Below are 14,300 nucleotides of genomic sequence, written 5' to 3' on the forward strand. Positions count from 1 at the left end.
TCATTATAACGTTTCAAAAAACTCGCGAATGTGTGCGAAGAAACGAATGAAAGCGCATTTTGCGTTGCGAAATCAATTGTTCTCCCTGAGTATGCATAGTCACTAGTTTCTAATTATCGTTTACTTGGTACTAACTGTGACGACACGGATACCAAAATGACAAGAAGAGATGACGATCGAGAGTTCTCGATTTTTGTTCTGTCAGTTCTCGCGGAACTTTGGGCAGTTTACATTCTCGGATGACAGATAATGGATTAGAGCGATGACCAGGTCAAAGGGCAGCTTGAAAAAGGATGAGCCACCGCCTTACAGAGAGTACATGCAGCTTAGGTCAATGTCGAAGCATTCGCCCCCGTCTTACTCGCAAATAAATGGCTGTGCGCATAACAACTCGCACGGTGACTGCGTTTCCGACGTTAAAGGTATCACTCTTAACGTTATTTTATTAATCTTTGATTTATGCTATTGTCCCATTTATATATTTCCATGAATTTTGTTGACGCGACAATGCGTTATTCGCATCGCTGTTTCATCAACGCTGTCGATGATCTTTCAACCAACTCTGTCAAATCTTTTTACTGCACGTTAAAGGCTTAGAAAAAGTAAAACAAAAAGAACAAAAAGCAGAGTCGCCGACGATAGAGCTCAGAAGCGGCTGCGACAAGTTCCCAAAATGCAGATTGATTAGCTGTTGCATCAGTGCACTGTTGACGGCCTTTGTCTGCTATCTGCTGGTCACTTTGTTGTTCCCTTATCCTCTGCACGCGTCGTGCACCGTTAAATGGTACGTTTCGCTTTATAAATGCTGCTTTATTTCTAGTCGGACCTGTCGCGGCATATTCTTCAAAAGCTGTAATTTTGTTTGTACAAATGATTCTGCTTCGAATCATCGTCACAAGCTCGGTCCGAATATTCTAACAACCATACGCGTATCTTATTATTGGAGCATATCTTGTGCCGTTTAGGGTATTGATATTTCCGCGGAATATATCTTGGGTTTTTTCGATGCTTTAATGGGTTGTCATGATTGTTTTGCCGCCCCCCCCCCCCCCCCTCTCCCCCCTCCAAGACAGTCTCTTTTTTCTTTTCCCCCCCCCCCCCCCCCCCCATGGTAGCCTGAGAAAAATCTGTTCGAAGATAACGTCTACTTGCTAGCCGCTTCTGCAAACAATCCCGCGCATAGAGAAACTCAATATTACCAGCCAGAGGCCCGTATATTTTCCTTTGGCTGGACGACACCGCTCGAAAAATATACGAACCACACTTTTCGAGGCCCCATGAGAACGTTCGGCAGCCTGATCTGTGTTATTTCGGGTGCGCCCCTTTGAACTCCGCCACTGGCAAACGATGACAATAAATTTCCTCGAACGTAGACACCGCGGAGAGTCTTCCAAATCACATAATAATTCTACATTTATCGGCTTGTTAGAAAACAGCTCCCATTAGATCAATATCAATCGCCTAATAACCCACCGAGAACCCGTTCTTCTTACTAAAACGAATCTCGCCTACAAAACTGAACAAAGAACGCTTTCCGCGGACTCGATCGTTCGAGGAACATCATCACCGAGATATGAAAAATATTTGTCGAAGGCTAGCATAGATTTATTTATCATTTGGTAAAACTTTACGCGACCGTACAACTGCAACTTCTTTTTAAGCTACCGTGACTCACCCCTAAGATCTAAAAGTCATTTCTTTTCATTAGGAAGTTCAAAGACCGCTGCACCTACGTTATGCAGAAGTTCAGGTGTCAGATCCTCAATTGGTCTTTAAATGTGAACTGTGATCCCCGTGGTGGCAAGTGTCTCTATCAAGTAAGTGAGAATGCTCAGCTAATAGCAATTATTATTATTTAAATTAATTGAATTCTATAGCTCAGTGAACCAAAATCAGACGAGAGCAACATAATCAGGGCGACTCACATGGGATTAGACATGAGGACTAAGGAGACCATGAAGATCACATTCGAGAACCTGAACAGAAGCTGTCTGGCAACAGTAATTACTAATTACCTGTCTAGTCGCTTACCGTGTGCATTGAACCGTCTATTTTTATTTAAGGGCGAATCCGTGGCGAACGAATGGTTCAGAGTATTCGATTACGGGGTCAATTATTGCAACCTGAGGAATCTGGTGGTCGGGATTGGCTTTGAGAAGAGCCCGAGTTTCTCCGAGCTGACTACAAACGCGATCTGCACGCAGTACAACATGGAGATCTGCTAGCTACATCGTTTTACGTTTCTGATGATCTTTATGGTTTTTGGAGATGAATTATAGAGACAGTGTACATTCATTCCGATGTCTTTACTCGACTTTAACACGTGAGGTTTTACAAAAATAAATTAAGACTACACTCGACTCTAGTTTCCCTTTAACTCGTCACGCGATAAAATGTTAACAATTATTTACAAATTGATGCCGCAGTTTACAAAAAGTACTGTCTTTTCAGAGCATATCACAAATTACGTCTGCTATGAAAAAATACAAGATTGTTTAAACAGTTCATTTCTCAGTCTCCCATTATGGAGGTGCCGGTGGAGTGTTTCGAGCAGTAATAGTTCCCGCTGCCAGCCATCATGCGACATTTCCTTCCGCTCCTGGTCAACCCGTTGCACAAGTTCCTCGGTGCACGCATTGGGCTAATGCTGAAGAAGTTAATCATTAAATTAACGCAACAATTTGGAGTAGGTAATTCGCCAGAGAATTTTAGCTACCTTCTGGAAGGCGAGGTCTGGTTCGAATACAAGGACCTAGCGACAGATCCCTCGATTTTCCTCAGCCGTCGCCTCAGCTCGTTAGCGTCCACCAAGTGCTCGAGCTCGCTGACGCTATCGTCTTTCTCGTGAACCAAAACCGAATTCTCGTAATCGGTGCCGTCGTCCGATATCATGCTAGGGTGATCATGCTGGTAGATAAGATCCTCTCGTGACTTTTTCGACGGTATGTAGGAGCAGGAGAGCTCTTCGCGCTGCGTTAAGCTATGTCGGCTCCAGGAGGCTGCATAATGGATCAAGGAACTGTATTTCCCTGTAAAACAATTCGCTGAGTGAAACACTGTTAAATCGTTCAAGGTCCTCTATACTCACGGATGCAGTTATTGATTTGATTGCGAGCGGTGTTATAAAGATAGTTGATGCTTCTCTTAAGTCTACGGAGCCATGACGAGGTTGATGACCCTGTGGGTCCCAGCTTCGCGCAAGAAGATGACACGTAGTCCTGTGCTGTGCCGTTTTGCTTGATCACCTGTATCGGACTTGATTGCACCAGGCTTGCCTTTGGCCCACAGAGTCGTTGGATCCCGGTCATCAAGAAGTGCACTGCAAGCCAAGATTATAAGTATTGTTCAATGTATGGCGATTTTCTGTTACATACTTGCTGTGATCAAAAATATCAGCACGGTCATGGACGTGAAATCCAAGCAAGCATCCATGCCATGCTTCAAGTACGATGCCAAGTTCAGTGGTACCAGACCCATTATAGTGATCCTGGTTAGTAATGGGGCATGGAGAAACGCGGCGATCACCATGGCACAGAGTAAGTAAACTACATGCAAGCCTGTGCGGTACATTTTATGCATCTGTTCGCCGGTGTCGCCGATGTAGTTGGTCAGCCAGTTGAGCTTCTCGTCCACTTCTGCTCTCATGGTATTTGTTATGTTCCAGAGGAACTGGATTGTATCGTTAATTTGTGCCAGCTTTTCTAGAGTGTTTTCGTACTGAAGAATTGCTTCTTCATGTTGCTCGAATATCCGATTGGTACTGGACTCTATCCTATCCCAGATTAACTGAGCTTGCTCTTGGATGTTCACCAGATCAACGAGTATTTCTTTATGGTTCTCACTGTGCTCCAAAGCGTGCTGGCTTATACTTAGACTGGCCTGTTCTAATTTCTTCTTTATGTCCTCGGCCATTGCTGCTAACTGAGTGTGACCTAGTCTGATCAATGCTTTCTCGTTGCTTAATTCCCTCAGATTCGATGTTACTAGTTGCTGAGCTGTTACTTGCGCGTCTTTCAAATGCTTTTGTTGTTCTAACAGTGCTTTATTTCCTTCTGTTAAGGAAGATAGAGCTTCCGTCGTTTGTTCTCCCAAACGATCTTGGCTTTCCTGTGTTAATGTTCAATCAACTGTAGAATCACTGGTGCAATCGGTTAAAGAGCATTAATTAATTACCTTCAGAGAGCTCATCGTTTTAATTTGCGTGTGCGCGGTTTGCATCAGTTTATTTACAGTTATTTCGGTGAGAGCACGAAACTGAGTACCGCGAGCCGCGTAACAAACTGCTCTTGCTCTATTGCTCATTAAATGATATGCATTCCACATATCTGCATCCATGTCTGTTGTACATTGTTTTAGAGACTAAGAGAAAACACGATCATTAACAGACAATACTTAATGCAATTAATAATTATTATTTTAAAAAATAAGCGTTCACAATTTGGAGAACCAACACAAACTAGATGTGCACAGATAAAGGGTACTGTATGTTATGGCAGTGAATCTGAGAAGAGCTCAGAGGTGGTCTGTGCACTCAGTGGGGGAAGTTGCAGGTCTGAACATGACTAAAATCACCCCTCTGCACATGGCAAACACACACATGCTCAACTCATATGTGTGAGATATGTGTGTGGAATTGCTCCAACTGTTTTCATTTGTACAGGAGTAGTAAAGCTTCTTTTAGAAGTATTTTTAGGACTGCAGAAAAATCAATAAATGGAGATTATAAGTATATGAAATATTGGAAATATATATTACCATATCCTCAGTACAAGGAAACATTTTCCTGCCTTCCACAGCAGCTTGGCAGTTCAACAGATTGACACTGAATTTGGCAAGCTGCTCCTCGGTCATTTCAGAGCAGGAAGTTCTAATCTTCATGACGACTTTGTGTTGGCAGGTCTCCAAGGGAGATGACACTTGAATTCCAGTGAATTTAGCTGCTTCTTGGAGGAACTTCTCATCTTCTGTCATGGATTCGTATGGAATTGAAACTAATGGCACTCCATCGGCCACCAAAACAGTGCTTTCATCGTTGGGCTTGCCCCACATCCATCCAAACATTGAATTCGCTTCACTCTGACAAATTAATGCCATTACAAGGAACAACAATAAGCATAAACGCTTCATTTTTCCTAGAAACACTCTGAAACCGCAATAGAAAAAAGTTAATTAGTTGCTTCTACTTGGAAATTTAAATCTTTATTGTTAAGTTTATGGTTGACTGTTTACCTTAAACTGAAGGAACAAAGAAACCCCTAATATTAATGGGGGTAATAAATGTTTGTATTCACAAACTCGTGGTGCTAGTAATTTTACAAGATATTATTCAATACAATGAACACTCTCCTTTGTAATTTAACAGTCACTTTAGCTACCTGAGAACGTCAGAACATTTTTATCTTCAAGTAAATCCACTGTTTCATTCATGTCATCGAAAATCTTGTACTATTAGTGTGTGGCGGACGAAAATAACCGCTCTACAGGTGAGATGACATGTGTGTATTTTCTCCTCCTAAGAAATCCGTAACGGTCAGGCGCCCAGCACAATGGCGGAGAATTTTGAATAAAAAGTTTCCTTCCGGTTATATAACACCTGTGCCTCTGTAACTTTAAATCAGTTGTATGATTTTAACAAGAACAATTATTTTCCCAACAACATTTGCATAAGCATTCGCCGGCACATTCCAGGTTTCGGTAATTTTAAATATTTCACTAGGGAGTCGCAAAAAGTCGTTAACTAAATTCAAACAGCGACCATTGTCCCGCCAATCGAAGCGCGGTTAACTGCGTTACATTGGTTGCTATTGGTTGGCGCCAAGATGTTATGACACCTGCCTGTTACGTCCAACATCGTTCCAAATCAGTTTGTTGAAAAGTATTTTATATTAACAGTTTCAAACATGTTCTTTGTAATGTATTATGATTAGCTGGGGCAATAGGGCATCGTTCTCTGGAAATGTCATTACATGTAAGGATTTCGAAAGTGATCCGACGGATGGTAATCTAGTCCCGTGAATGTGGTTAAGATATAACTTTTATTAATTTTCATTAACTTAGAATAATAATTTATTTAGCGGATTATGTATCTATGTTAGCTTATTACGTCAATCAGTGAACATTGACTGATTAACGTGTTTTATTTTTAGCTTGTAAAATGTATAATTTAAGTAACAAAATATTTGTGTTCTTTGGAACATTATATTTACAATAGTTTACATGTTACATACAAATGGTCTTTATAAAAAGTTAAGTACTACTTTTTGTCTGGGAGCACCTCGCTGATTCCATACATCCCTGCCAATAGTCTTCCATGAGATATTGGCACTGGTTCCTTGGGTGCCAAGTATGGTCCCTTCTCATCCATGTACACATACCTAAATATGTATTAAGGAACTTAACAAATTTTATATAAGATCAGTATTGAATTTTAATGAAAGGATACGGAAGCCTTAAGACCCAGTAGGCACTTTGAGACAGTTTTATGGGTTCATCACAGCCAGTTACAAAGATTGGACAGGGTGGAGGGCCTGGTTGAACTCTAGGGTTCAATGTCACGTGAACAGGTGCTTTCGGTGTCACCACGTGTATTCTCATCAGCTGAGCCATCAGTGGCTTAGTTTGCCTAGACAATTACACGACTTCAAGCATACAATTATCAATGAACATTGTAATTTGTGGAATTTGTACACACCTGCAGGGACAAGGGAAATAAAGAGGCATATCGGCTGTACTGGATGTGACTTTGTTCCCACTGTCCTTCACAATTCCATTTCCAGTTGCCTTAAGCACCTTGTCAGGGGCGGATGCCATGAACCTGTGCCCCCTTGGACACTCGTATTCCACTCCAACAAATATCTTTACAACAAACTCCTTCCCACCCTTAGATTTTCTGCCACGAATGGTATTCATGTTTTGGAAGTTCTTCCCCCTTGGACAGTAGCCATGCATGTTATGATCGCTTATTGTGGGCCACAAGGAACCTCTTTCCTTTTGGTGTTCCAATCTCACAGTCACGTCCCAAGGTAGAAGGAAAGCAGAAGTAGGTAGCACACCAGCTTGATGTTGTAGGCCCAAGTTATGGGAGTATAAGCTGCTAGGTCCAAGACAAACCAGAGACCAGCTTGAGAATTGTGGTAGCAAACCAGCTGGAGATTCAGTGTGCAACATTCCTGGCAGATACTCTGTAGTTGATGGTTGTCTGACTAAGCATTTCTCTGTAGAATTAAATTTTATAGAATACTTGTTTTTGCTGAAATATTTAAGTCCCAAAATCCAGGCAAGTAATTACCTCTGCTGTCTGCACCATTATCAGAAACCTCTATGACGACTTTGTGTGCTTCGTTAGGCGTCAGATTAATCTTGTTATGTTTGGGGGCAATTTCATTGGGTTCACCAGTCTGCTGAGACTGGCCCCCACTCCCGTACGGCGTTCGATCGTCTGAAACTGTGACAACATTGAAAACAAAAGCGATGGTAAACTAAGCCGCGTAACTGTACCATTAAGAGTGTTAAGAGTAGCGCCTCTAGGGGTAGGCGACTCAGTGTGACAGAAAGAGTCCTTGCGTTTGGCAACGGACAGCAGTTGTGCCGGTCTGAAATTGTGAGTGCTCGGTTGGAAAATCGGGAAATGAATATTCTCCAGTTGTGCGCAGCCGCATTGTTTTGCCAACAATTGGAAGTAGTCGTAGTTAGCCTGCCTCAAACTGAAGGGATCTTCCCGCGAACCTTGGCAACGTCCGCAGTTGCAAGCACAAATGTAGCGAACCCCGCTGCAGTGTTCTCTGATTGGTAAGTCACTGAAATATATAACATAAAATTTGATTGCTGTAATAAATCGAATTTAGTGAAATAAATTTGCACAGAATATAGCCATACGTGTCCTTATCTCTGGTATCTGCTTGTTCGCCACCTCCGGCACCCTCGCTACCGCCTCTATGGATAGGATTGGTACACGGATTTCCCGTCAGAGACAACACCTCGCACATCTGCCGACCTGACCGCCAATGCTTTTCGCATTCGGCTTGCAACTTCTCGCTGAATTCTTCGAACAGGGGACCCCGGGCATGCATCTCGAAAACAGCCATAGCGTGCGCCAACTTCGTCTCGTGATATGCCCTAACATAAATTCAATTTCACTGTTGCTATCCAGTGTTTCCATGCGATCCGATCTGTACCTGGTATAATGCTGAGGTAGACTCTCCTGATACGTTTGCAATGCCCTTGGAAGCACTTTGCTGCATCTGCTTTTGCTGAACTTGACATCTGTGTCCAACAAGCTATGCAGAGTTAACAGTTCCTTGTCTGTTGCATGCATAAAGTAGTCGTAGACCTTGTTCGCCACTTCACAAAATATACCAGCAGTTGGTATCTGGTTCATACAAAGAAGTTGCAACATCGGATGTTACACCACAATTGTTAACTTAAGTTCTAAATTTTAACCTCAAAGTAGGCAGGTACGGAATGCCGCCCAACATTGTCGTCAAATCCTCTAGCAAAGGCCAGGTTTATGTGCTGTTGTAGGAATAACCTGAACGACCGGGTCTCTAAAATCAAATAACTCTAAGTACAGTTGCGAGTCCGCAATCGCTATAATTCTCGATGTATATCGTTTCTACCTCACCTACCCGTCTCTTTATCGTCTAATTGAATGTTAGAGTCCTGACTGGCTAAACTCCGCGATGTGCTACCACCAGAACTGATTTTACAACTTTGTATGAGTTTTTTCGCCATGTGCCCCAAGATATCTCTCGATTCCGTAATGCCGGTGTGGACGTAAACGAATTCTTGGTTCGCAGGAATTGCAAACAGAGAATTGGAACTGCAAATTAAAAGATAATTATAGTTCATAGCGCATCAAGTTTTCGCGTATTTTAATCCGCGATTAAATCGTGTCGTGCGATTAGATTTTCGGACGTCCTTTGAATTTAATCGTCATTTAAACACGATCACGTACTCGTAATAATAAGTTATATTATTTTATTCAGGATGTTCCATAGAATATTTTGATATATTAAGTAACTACATATCTGTTATTACTTCCAAATAATCTTGCCTTATGTTGGTCACTATGCGATTTTTCCTTAATACATGGTAAATTTGGTCCTCCAAGGAGTGCTCTAACTTCTTTATGTTAGTCCCATTAGCAGAGTCTTGGAACACAGAAGGACAAGTTTCAAAGTAGAACAACACCCTTGGTGAACATGGTCTGACATTGGCTATCCAATCCTTAGGTAGACTATAAATGCAGCTTAGAACATCCGAGAGTTGGGGTGAAACCTTTTGTCTGAGAATCAGAATTAAGTTTCACTAATATTTATAGAAATTATTTAAGTAATACAAAGTTTTACCTGACAATATCCATTGCTCTGAATAGGTGCACATAGCTGTAATCAAAAGTATGCGTAGGATGGGTGAGGACAAGAACATGAGATATATGAAACAGGACAAGCAATGCTCTGGCATATTTGTCCCTCATGTGAGCCCAGACGCTCAAGAAGTCCTTACAGTCTTGTTTCTCAGTGAATCTATTGAATTCTGTTAAAAGGCTGTGCGTATCTAACAGACCTCTTAGGTGTAGATATATGGTTTTATCCTTGGAATCATAGTAGCCCTCAATCTCACTCTGCAAAATTTACCAAAGTTATATTATATAAATTTTTTATTTCGATTGAACACAGCATGAGCACAGTTCTTACAAAAATGTCCTTGTCCACTGTTGGCTCATCCAGGAGGTCCACTTGCAGGATAGAACTTAACATACTGGTCTTGCATCCTTTAGCCTTATACCGTGACTTACCAAACACAGACACTATCACTACCTTTTTGTCTGTACTCGGAAACCTAGAAAAATATCGGACTTAATTATGAATAATTAAAAACTGTAAGTTACTTAAGGATCATTCTATAACTACTGTCGCAATGTTTCGAAATTTCTCGTTTTCTCCACCGTACATGCAATCTCCAGTAGTAATAAAATGTTTTTTATATTTTGTAAACAGTTTATTACCTGTACGCCTTGCAAGGAAGTTGAAATTTCTGTGGCCGCATTGTGCGTCAGTTTACCACAACGTTTCTTAGGTTATGTCATGCTAAATCACAAAATTCCGTCAAAACGGACGAGGCGAGCGTTGTGGAAAAGTTAGACGAACTGAAAATTTAAGTAAATTATTTAAACACTCGTTACAATCGATGGGAAAGCGTCCCGTTTTGCTAGGAGTTTTCGTTCACGCAATTCTAGTTACAACACGCTCATGGCCTTAAGGTGCCGGGCTTTATTATCGATCAAGGGAAGATAGGAGCTGACTTCGTTCTGCTCAATTTTGTTTATTGCCTCATCGTTTTCAGTCGTTGTGAAATTGATATTTACATGACAATTTTACGAAATTCGCGCTCGTTTCTTCGTGAGAAAGTAAAGTTTTCCCGGCGAGTGCCAAGTTGATGTTATTGGGGAAGACTGACAAGTTTTAATTGCGAACATGGTGTTAACGAAGGAATACCGTATATCCATGCCGCTTACAACGGCAGAGGTAAGTAAATTCTTTCATCATTACTTATAAAATAATTAATTTTTCATAACCTTACCGACTATTGCCGTTTGGTCTCAGTTAGTACGCGTCTATATCTCAGTTTCTCTATACTATTCTATATTTCAACTGAACTCAAATATTTCGGAGTGGTTAGCGGAAATTTTAATACATTTATAGTAATGTCGAATATCGTTTAACACTTTGTCTACTTACGGGGGTGGAGCATTACTGAAACTTACGAAAATTGATTTTTAATCGTCCGCTTTGATAACATTGCTGTAATTACCACTGAGAACTTTTTATAGTATCGCATAGGACAACTTTACATGATTGCAAGGCATAGTCATGAACAATCAGTGAATGATGAAGGAGTTGAGGTGATTGAGAATGTAGAATGCGATGATGCTGAGCATGGAAAGGGCCAGTATACAGAAAAGAGGATCCACTTGTCTAGGTGATAATCAGAAGCACAATTTGTAAGTTCAGCTATAAATAGATTTTCATTGGTTTTATTTTATTGTAGCAAGTTACCGTATTGGATTCAGTCAGTGATCCCGAAGGTGTTCTATGTAACAGAGAAGGCATGGAACTATTATCCTTATACCATCACAGGTACAAATAGATTTATTGTTAATAATTTGTCTCATAATATTCTCAGTTCTATAAAGCATTACATAAACTTAACATCATGTTTTTTTTGCATGTTCTTTATGGTCACCAAAGAATACACCGTAAGTATTTGCATCAAAAGTGCTTTCTTAAATTTTCTGTTATATATAATTATGTATTTCAGTGTTCCTTCATCCCAAAGTTCCAAATATCAATTAGGACTCGATACGAGGATAACAATGGGTCCACAGAGAATGTATGTGAATTTCTATAGTATCTCATTTAACAAATCAATCAGTTTCAGTCACAGTTTTTTAATACAGTGCTTAGGTCTCTCTCCCATTGACTTGATACACCGTGAGGTGGACTTTGTAGACATTGCGTATGATGAAATCTCTGCAAAACACTACAAAGAGGAAGAGGTACTTTGCATGCAGTTTACATCCACTTTTCTTGTTCTCTAGGAGTACAGTTTCGAGAATCTTACAATTCTATGCTTCCTGTAGGATCCGAAATTTTTTCAATCTAAACGAACTGGTCGGGGTCCGTTGGTAGAGGGCTGGAGGGAGACAACACAGCCTATAATGTGCTCCTACAAATTAGTCCACGCTTCGTTTGAAGTCTGGGGCATGCAGACTCGCGTGGAGGACTTAATTCATAGAGTAATTGTCGTTAAATGCGCAATATGGTTTTCATTACTTCGCGGTTCTAGCGTGACATTCTCGCAATTGTAACGATCTCAATTACAGTGTATAAGGGACATTTTGTTGTTGGGCCATCGGCAAGCATTTGCTTGGATCGACGAGTGGTTCGATATGACGTTGGAGGACGTTCGAGAGTATGAGCAGAGGATGCAGGCCGAGACCAATGAGAAAGTGCGTCTCAGGAACCTGAACAATGAGAAAGCGTCCAGCATGCCCACGACACCGACCACACCGAACGCATCAATGCCATCGTCGCCAGTACCTAAATCCGCCACACAGTCTAGTCGATCATGGTTCTCTTGGTCATAGCCGGAATTTTAGATCGTACGAATTAGGAATATGTTAGCCTACCTAGGGATTGAAATTAATGATGTGCAAATAAACATTGGCAGTATCGATTACGCGTGTATGTATGTATGTATCATAGCCGGTTACCAGTTACTGAAATTCTATCTTCTGAAATCCGAGAGTCTCAGCCTCATGTTTTCAAACGTGAAGGGAGCTTCAATGTGTTTTCATTACGAGATGTTTATTTATTCGAGCAAAGGAGGATCACTTGTCTATAGGATGTTGAATATTTTTATAGTTTTTAATAGTCTCTTGTCAGGGTACACTCATTTTCTATGACGATGTTTTTACTTTACGTTTTCCGGCACATTGTAATTGCACGCACGGACGTGTCACGTACTGACTTGTATGTATCTATTGAACAGTTGTAAATGTAATATAATTGCATCTTGTTAATATAATCACCGGCTTGAGGAGTCTCTGTAAAAAGTGTTTAGCATTTAGCGGAGGAACTGTGAAATTATTGTGGTTGCACAAAAAATCGATGTAATCGTTCGACTATTCATGGCACTAATGAAACGCATTTCTCCCTAGTTTCGACGACGAATTGTTAATACGTTTTTTAACCGGAATGGCAGACTGTATATATACAGTGATAGGGAACGACAACGTTTGTTTCGACGCAGGTCTCTCTTGTGTTAACGCGTCTCAATTTTCTATTCATTCTCGTCGGAATGCCTCGCGGGACCAAATACGTTGACGGAAAGCACAAGAACTCGCACACTCTCGTAACTTTAAGTATCGTATCAGGTAGTCGTGGTTGGTACACGCTCTCTTGCCATGGTAATACTCTCTTATTGGAGCGTTACAGTGATTCCCATGGCACGAGGCACGCTTTATGTTTCCGTTCCTCTTCAAAACACTCACAGCCCGTTCAATTGCCCTGATCATGTATTTATATGTACTTGAATAAACGTTTCAAGCCGTTCTCGTAGCCGCTATTGTACCTCTGTTCGAACATGTTATTCGCCGTATTCCTGGAAATTCCCGAAATTTCAGGAAATTACAGTCGTGGCTCAGAAATGTTGAGCGATGCAATGCGCTAGACTAAAGAGACGCCAACGCTGTCTTTACACAGCTGTAAAACATTTATTTCGACGTCTTTGTCAATTCTTTTTTTTTATAAAACGTTGGAATTACGTCTATGTATCGTGGATAAAAAAGGTGGAGACTTTTTGAAACGATACGAATTTTTGTTTCACACTGGCTTAATTGAATTTAACTTTTTAAAAAATAAATAAGCTAGTTTATTATCAGTTTTAAAAAATTCGATAATTTGTATACCAGTAGAGTAATTCGTTTCGAACATATTTCTTATTTGTGTCGATGTAAAGTACTTTGGCGGGGGTGGGGGGTGACAGGGGCTGAAATTTCATCCCTTGAAGGAAACGCGGAATTACGGTTTCTGTGACTATGTATTTAACATCGGCTGTATTTACTTTTTGGAGGAACAAAGGGTAAAGCGAGTCAGGGGGTGAACACGGGGATGAAAGGTGAGTCAGACGTCGCGAAATATGACGCGCACCTGTCCTGGGCATCGTTCATACTTTGCAGCGAGAATGCGGCGGAAAAACGTCAGAATAAGAATTTTCATTCACGTGTGATCGATTCGGTGTTTACATTATTGCCCAACGCCTGCGGCCTTAGCTACTCCAAGGTGGGGGAACATCGATACCTCGGTTTCAAGCCTTGGAGGCACTCGGAGAGTTTGCCGGACAAGTTTCTAAACTTTGTTCGAATGCCGAGTCACCGAGAAACAGTAATGGGAGCCGGACGATCCTTGATCTCGTTCTTCGAATCACGTTTCAGTTGTTTCTGATAGCCGATGTGCCTAGCATTCGTGCAGGTACTTACATAGTCTTTCGGGAAACCAAGCCTTCTTGAATTAACTACTAATTCAAGAAGGGAGAACTAGGCTGACATGATCAGCACCCGTCTTTGTACTACGGTGGCTTGAAAGAAATGGTAATTACAAAGTAATTTGATTACATTATGAGTCAATTACTTTGTAAATCTTAAACCTTCGTTCAATGGAATTAAAATTTATAGCTGTAATTGGAGAAGAATTACAAAATACTGAGTAACTAAATTACGAATTACAATGTGACATACA

The 14,300-nt window shown here is 41.0% G+C and overlaps 4 protein-coding genes across 5 annotated transcripts; 2 read left to right on the top strand and 2 right to left on the bottom strand.

Moving 5' to 3' along the window:
• Positions 1 to 319: 319 nt before the first annotated feature.
• Positions 320 to 2,225, top strand: LOC144471975 (uncharacterized). Its single transcript, XM_078184602.1, has 5 exons — positions 320 to 422; positions 592 to 784; positions 1,709 to 1,817; positions 1,878 to 2,000; positions 2,064 to 2,225. The coding sequence occupies exons 1-5, from the start codon at positions 320 to 322 to the stop codon at positions 2,223 to 2,225; spliced, it is 690 nt and encodes a 229-aa protein (XP_078040728.1).
• A 62-nt stretch (positions 2,226 to 2,287) lies between these two features.
• Positions 2,288 to 5,533, bottom strand: LOC144473246 (protein brambleberry). Of its 2 annotated transcripts, XM_078186947.1 has the most exons (8): positions 5,376 to 5,533; positions 5,230 to 5,303; positions 4,756 to 5,143; positions 4,174 to 4,359; positions 3,375 to 4,107; positions 3,089 to 3,319; positions 2,717 to 3,029; positions 2,288 to 2,647 (listed from the first exon to the last, which is right to left on the bottom strand). In XM_078186947.1, the coding sequence occupies exons 3-8, from the start codon at positions 5,125 to 5,127 to the stop codon at positions 2,512 to 2,514; spliced, it is 1,971 nt and encodes a 656-aa protein (XP_078043073.1). In that variant the 5' UTR covers positions 5,128 to 5,143; positions 5,230 to 5,303; positions 5,376 to 5,533; the 3' UTR covers positions 2,288 to 2,511. The 2 variants fall into 2 exon arrangements, with proteins under 2 accessions (XP_078043073.1, XP_078043072.1); XM_078186946.1 differs by having other exon boundaries at positions 5,230 to 5,533.
• A 396-nt stretch (positions 5,534 to 5,929) lies between these two features.
• Positions 5,930 to 10,218, bottom strand: LOC144472798 (nonsense-mediated mRNA decay factor SMG8). Its single transcript, XM_078186172.1, has 13 exons — positions 10,007 to 10,218; positions 9,696 to 9,840; positions 9,348 to 9,622; positions 9,053 to 9,283; positions 8,625 to 8,818; positions 8,440 to 8,543; positions 8,175 to 8,368; positions 7,876 to 8,115; positions 7,498 to 7,796; positions 7,289 to 7,444; positions 6,692 to 7,214; positions 6,443 to 6,622; positions 5,930 to 6,374 (listed from the first exon to the last, which is right to left on the bottom strand). Exons 1-13 carry the CDS (start codon positions 10,045 to 10,047, stop codon positions 6,254 to 6,256), a joined length of 2,703 nt encoding a protein of 900 aa, XP_078042298.1. The 5' UTR covers positions 10,048 to 10,218; the 3' UTR covers positions 5,930 to 6,253.
• Positions 10,219 to 10,257: 39 nt separating this feature from the next.
• Rdgbbeta (cytoplasmic phosphatidylinositol transfer protein 1) lies at positions 10,258 to 13,121 on the top strand. The gene is made up of 8 exons (XM_078186173.1): positions 10,258 to 10,526; positions 10,832 to 10,980; positions 11,050 to 11,138; positions 11,250 to 11,257; positions 11,320 to 11,391; positions 11,459 to 11,557; positions 11,642 to 11,797; positions 11,885 to 13,121. Exons 1-8 carry the CDS (start codon positions 10,476 to 10,478, stop codon positions 12,146 to 12,148), a joined length of 888 nt encoding a protein of 295 aa, XP_078042299.1. The 5' UTR covers positions 10,258 to 10,475; the 3' UTR covers positions 12,149 to 13,121.
• Positions 13,122 to 14,300: the final 1,179 nt, after the last annotated feature.

The sequence above is a fragment of the Augochlora pura genome, chromosome 7, assembly GCF_028453695.1.
Source record: "Augochlora pura isolate Apur16 chromosome 7, APUR_v2.2.1, whole genome shotgun sequence".
NCBI lineage: Eukaryota > Metazoa > Arthropoda > Insecta > Hymenoptera > Halictidae > Augochlora > Augochlora pura.

What these genes read in the sequence shown, in the direction of transcription:
- LOC144471975 (XM_078184602.1), top strand. Translation starts at nt 320, where the DNA reads ATGCAGCTTAGGTCAATGTCGAAGCATTCGCCCCCGTCTTACTCGCAA. An exon ending in GTGGCAAGTGTCTCTATCAA is followed by an intron (nt 1,818 to 1,877) that starts GTAAGTGAGAAT and finishes TGAATTCTATAG; the next exon opens with CTCAGTGAACCAAAATCAGA. An exon ending in ACAGAAGCTGTCTGGCAACA is followed by an intron (nt 2,001 to 2,063) that starts GTAATTACTAAT and finishes TTTTTATTTAAG; the next exon opens with GGCGAATCCGTGGCGAACGA.
- LOC144473246 (XM_078186947.1), bottom strand. Translation starts at nt 5,127, where the DNA reads ATGAAGCGTTTATGCTTATTGTTGTTCCTTGTAATGGCATTAATTTGT. An exon ending in GATATTTTTGATCACAGCAA is followed by an intron (nt 3,320 to 3,374) that starts GTATGTAACAGA and finishes CTTGGCTTGCAG; the next exon opens with TGCACTTCTTGATGACCGGG. An exon ending in CAGACCTCGCCTTCCAGAAG is followed by an intron (nt 2,648 to 2,716) that starts GTAGCTAAAATT and finishes TAACTTCTTCAG; the next exon opens with CATTAGCCCAATGCGTGCAC.
- LOC144472798 (XM_078186172.1), bottom strand. Translation starts at nt 10,047, where the DNA reads ATGCGGCCACAGAAATTTCAACTTCCTTGCAAGGCGTACAG. An exon ending in ATTAGACGATAAAGAGACGG is followed by an intron (nt 8,544 to 8,624) that starts GTAGGTGAGGTA and finishes ATTTGATTTTAG; the next exon opens with AGACCCGGTCGTTCAGGTTA. An exon ending in GATACCAGAGATAAGGACAC is followed by an intron (nt 7,797 to 7,875) that starts GTATGGCTATAT and finishes TATATATTTCAG; the next exon opens with TGACTTACCAATCAGAGAAC.
- Rdgbbeta (XM_078186173.1), top strand. Translation starts at nt 10,476, where the DNA reads ATGGTGTTAACGAAGGAATACCGTATATCCATGCCGCTTACAACGGCA. An exon ending in ACAATGGGTCCACAGAGAAT is followed by an intron (nt 11,392 to 11,458) that starts GTATGTGAATTT and finishes TTTTTAATACAG; the next exon opens with TGCTTAGGTCTCTCTCCCAT. An exon ending in TGGAGGACTTAATTCATAGA is followed by an intron (nt 11,798 to 11,884) that starts GTAATTGTCGTT and finishes TCTCAATTACAG; the next exon opens with TGTATAAGGGACATTTTGTT.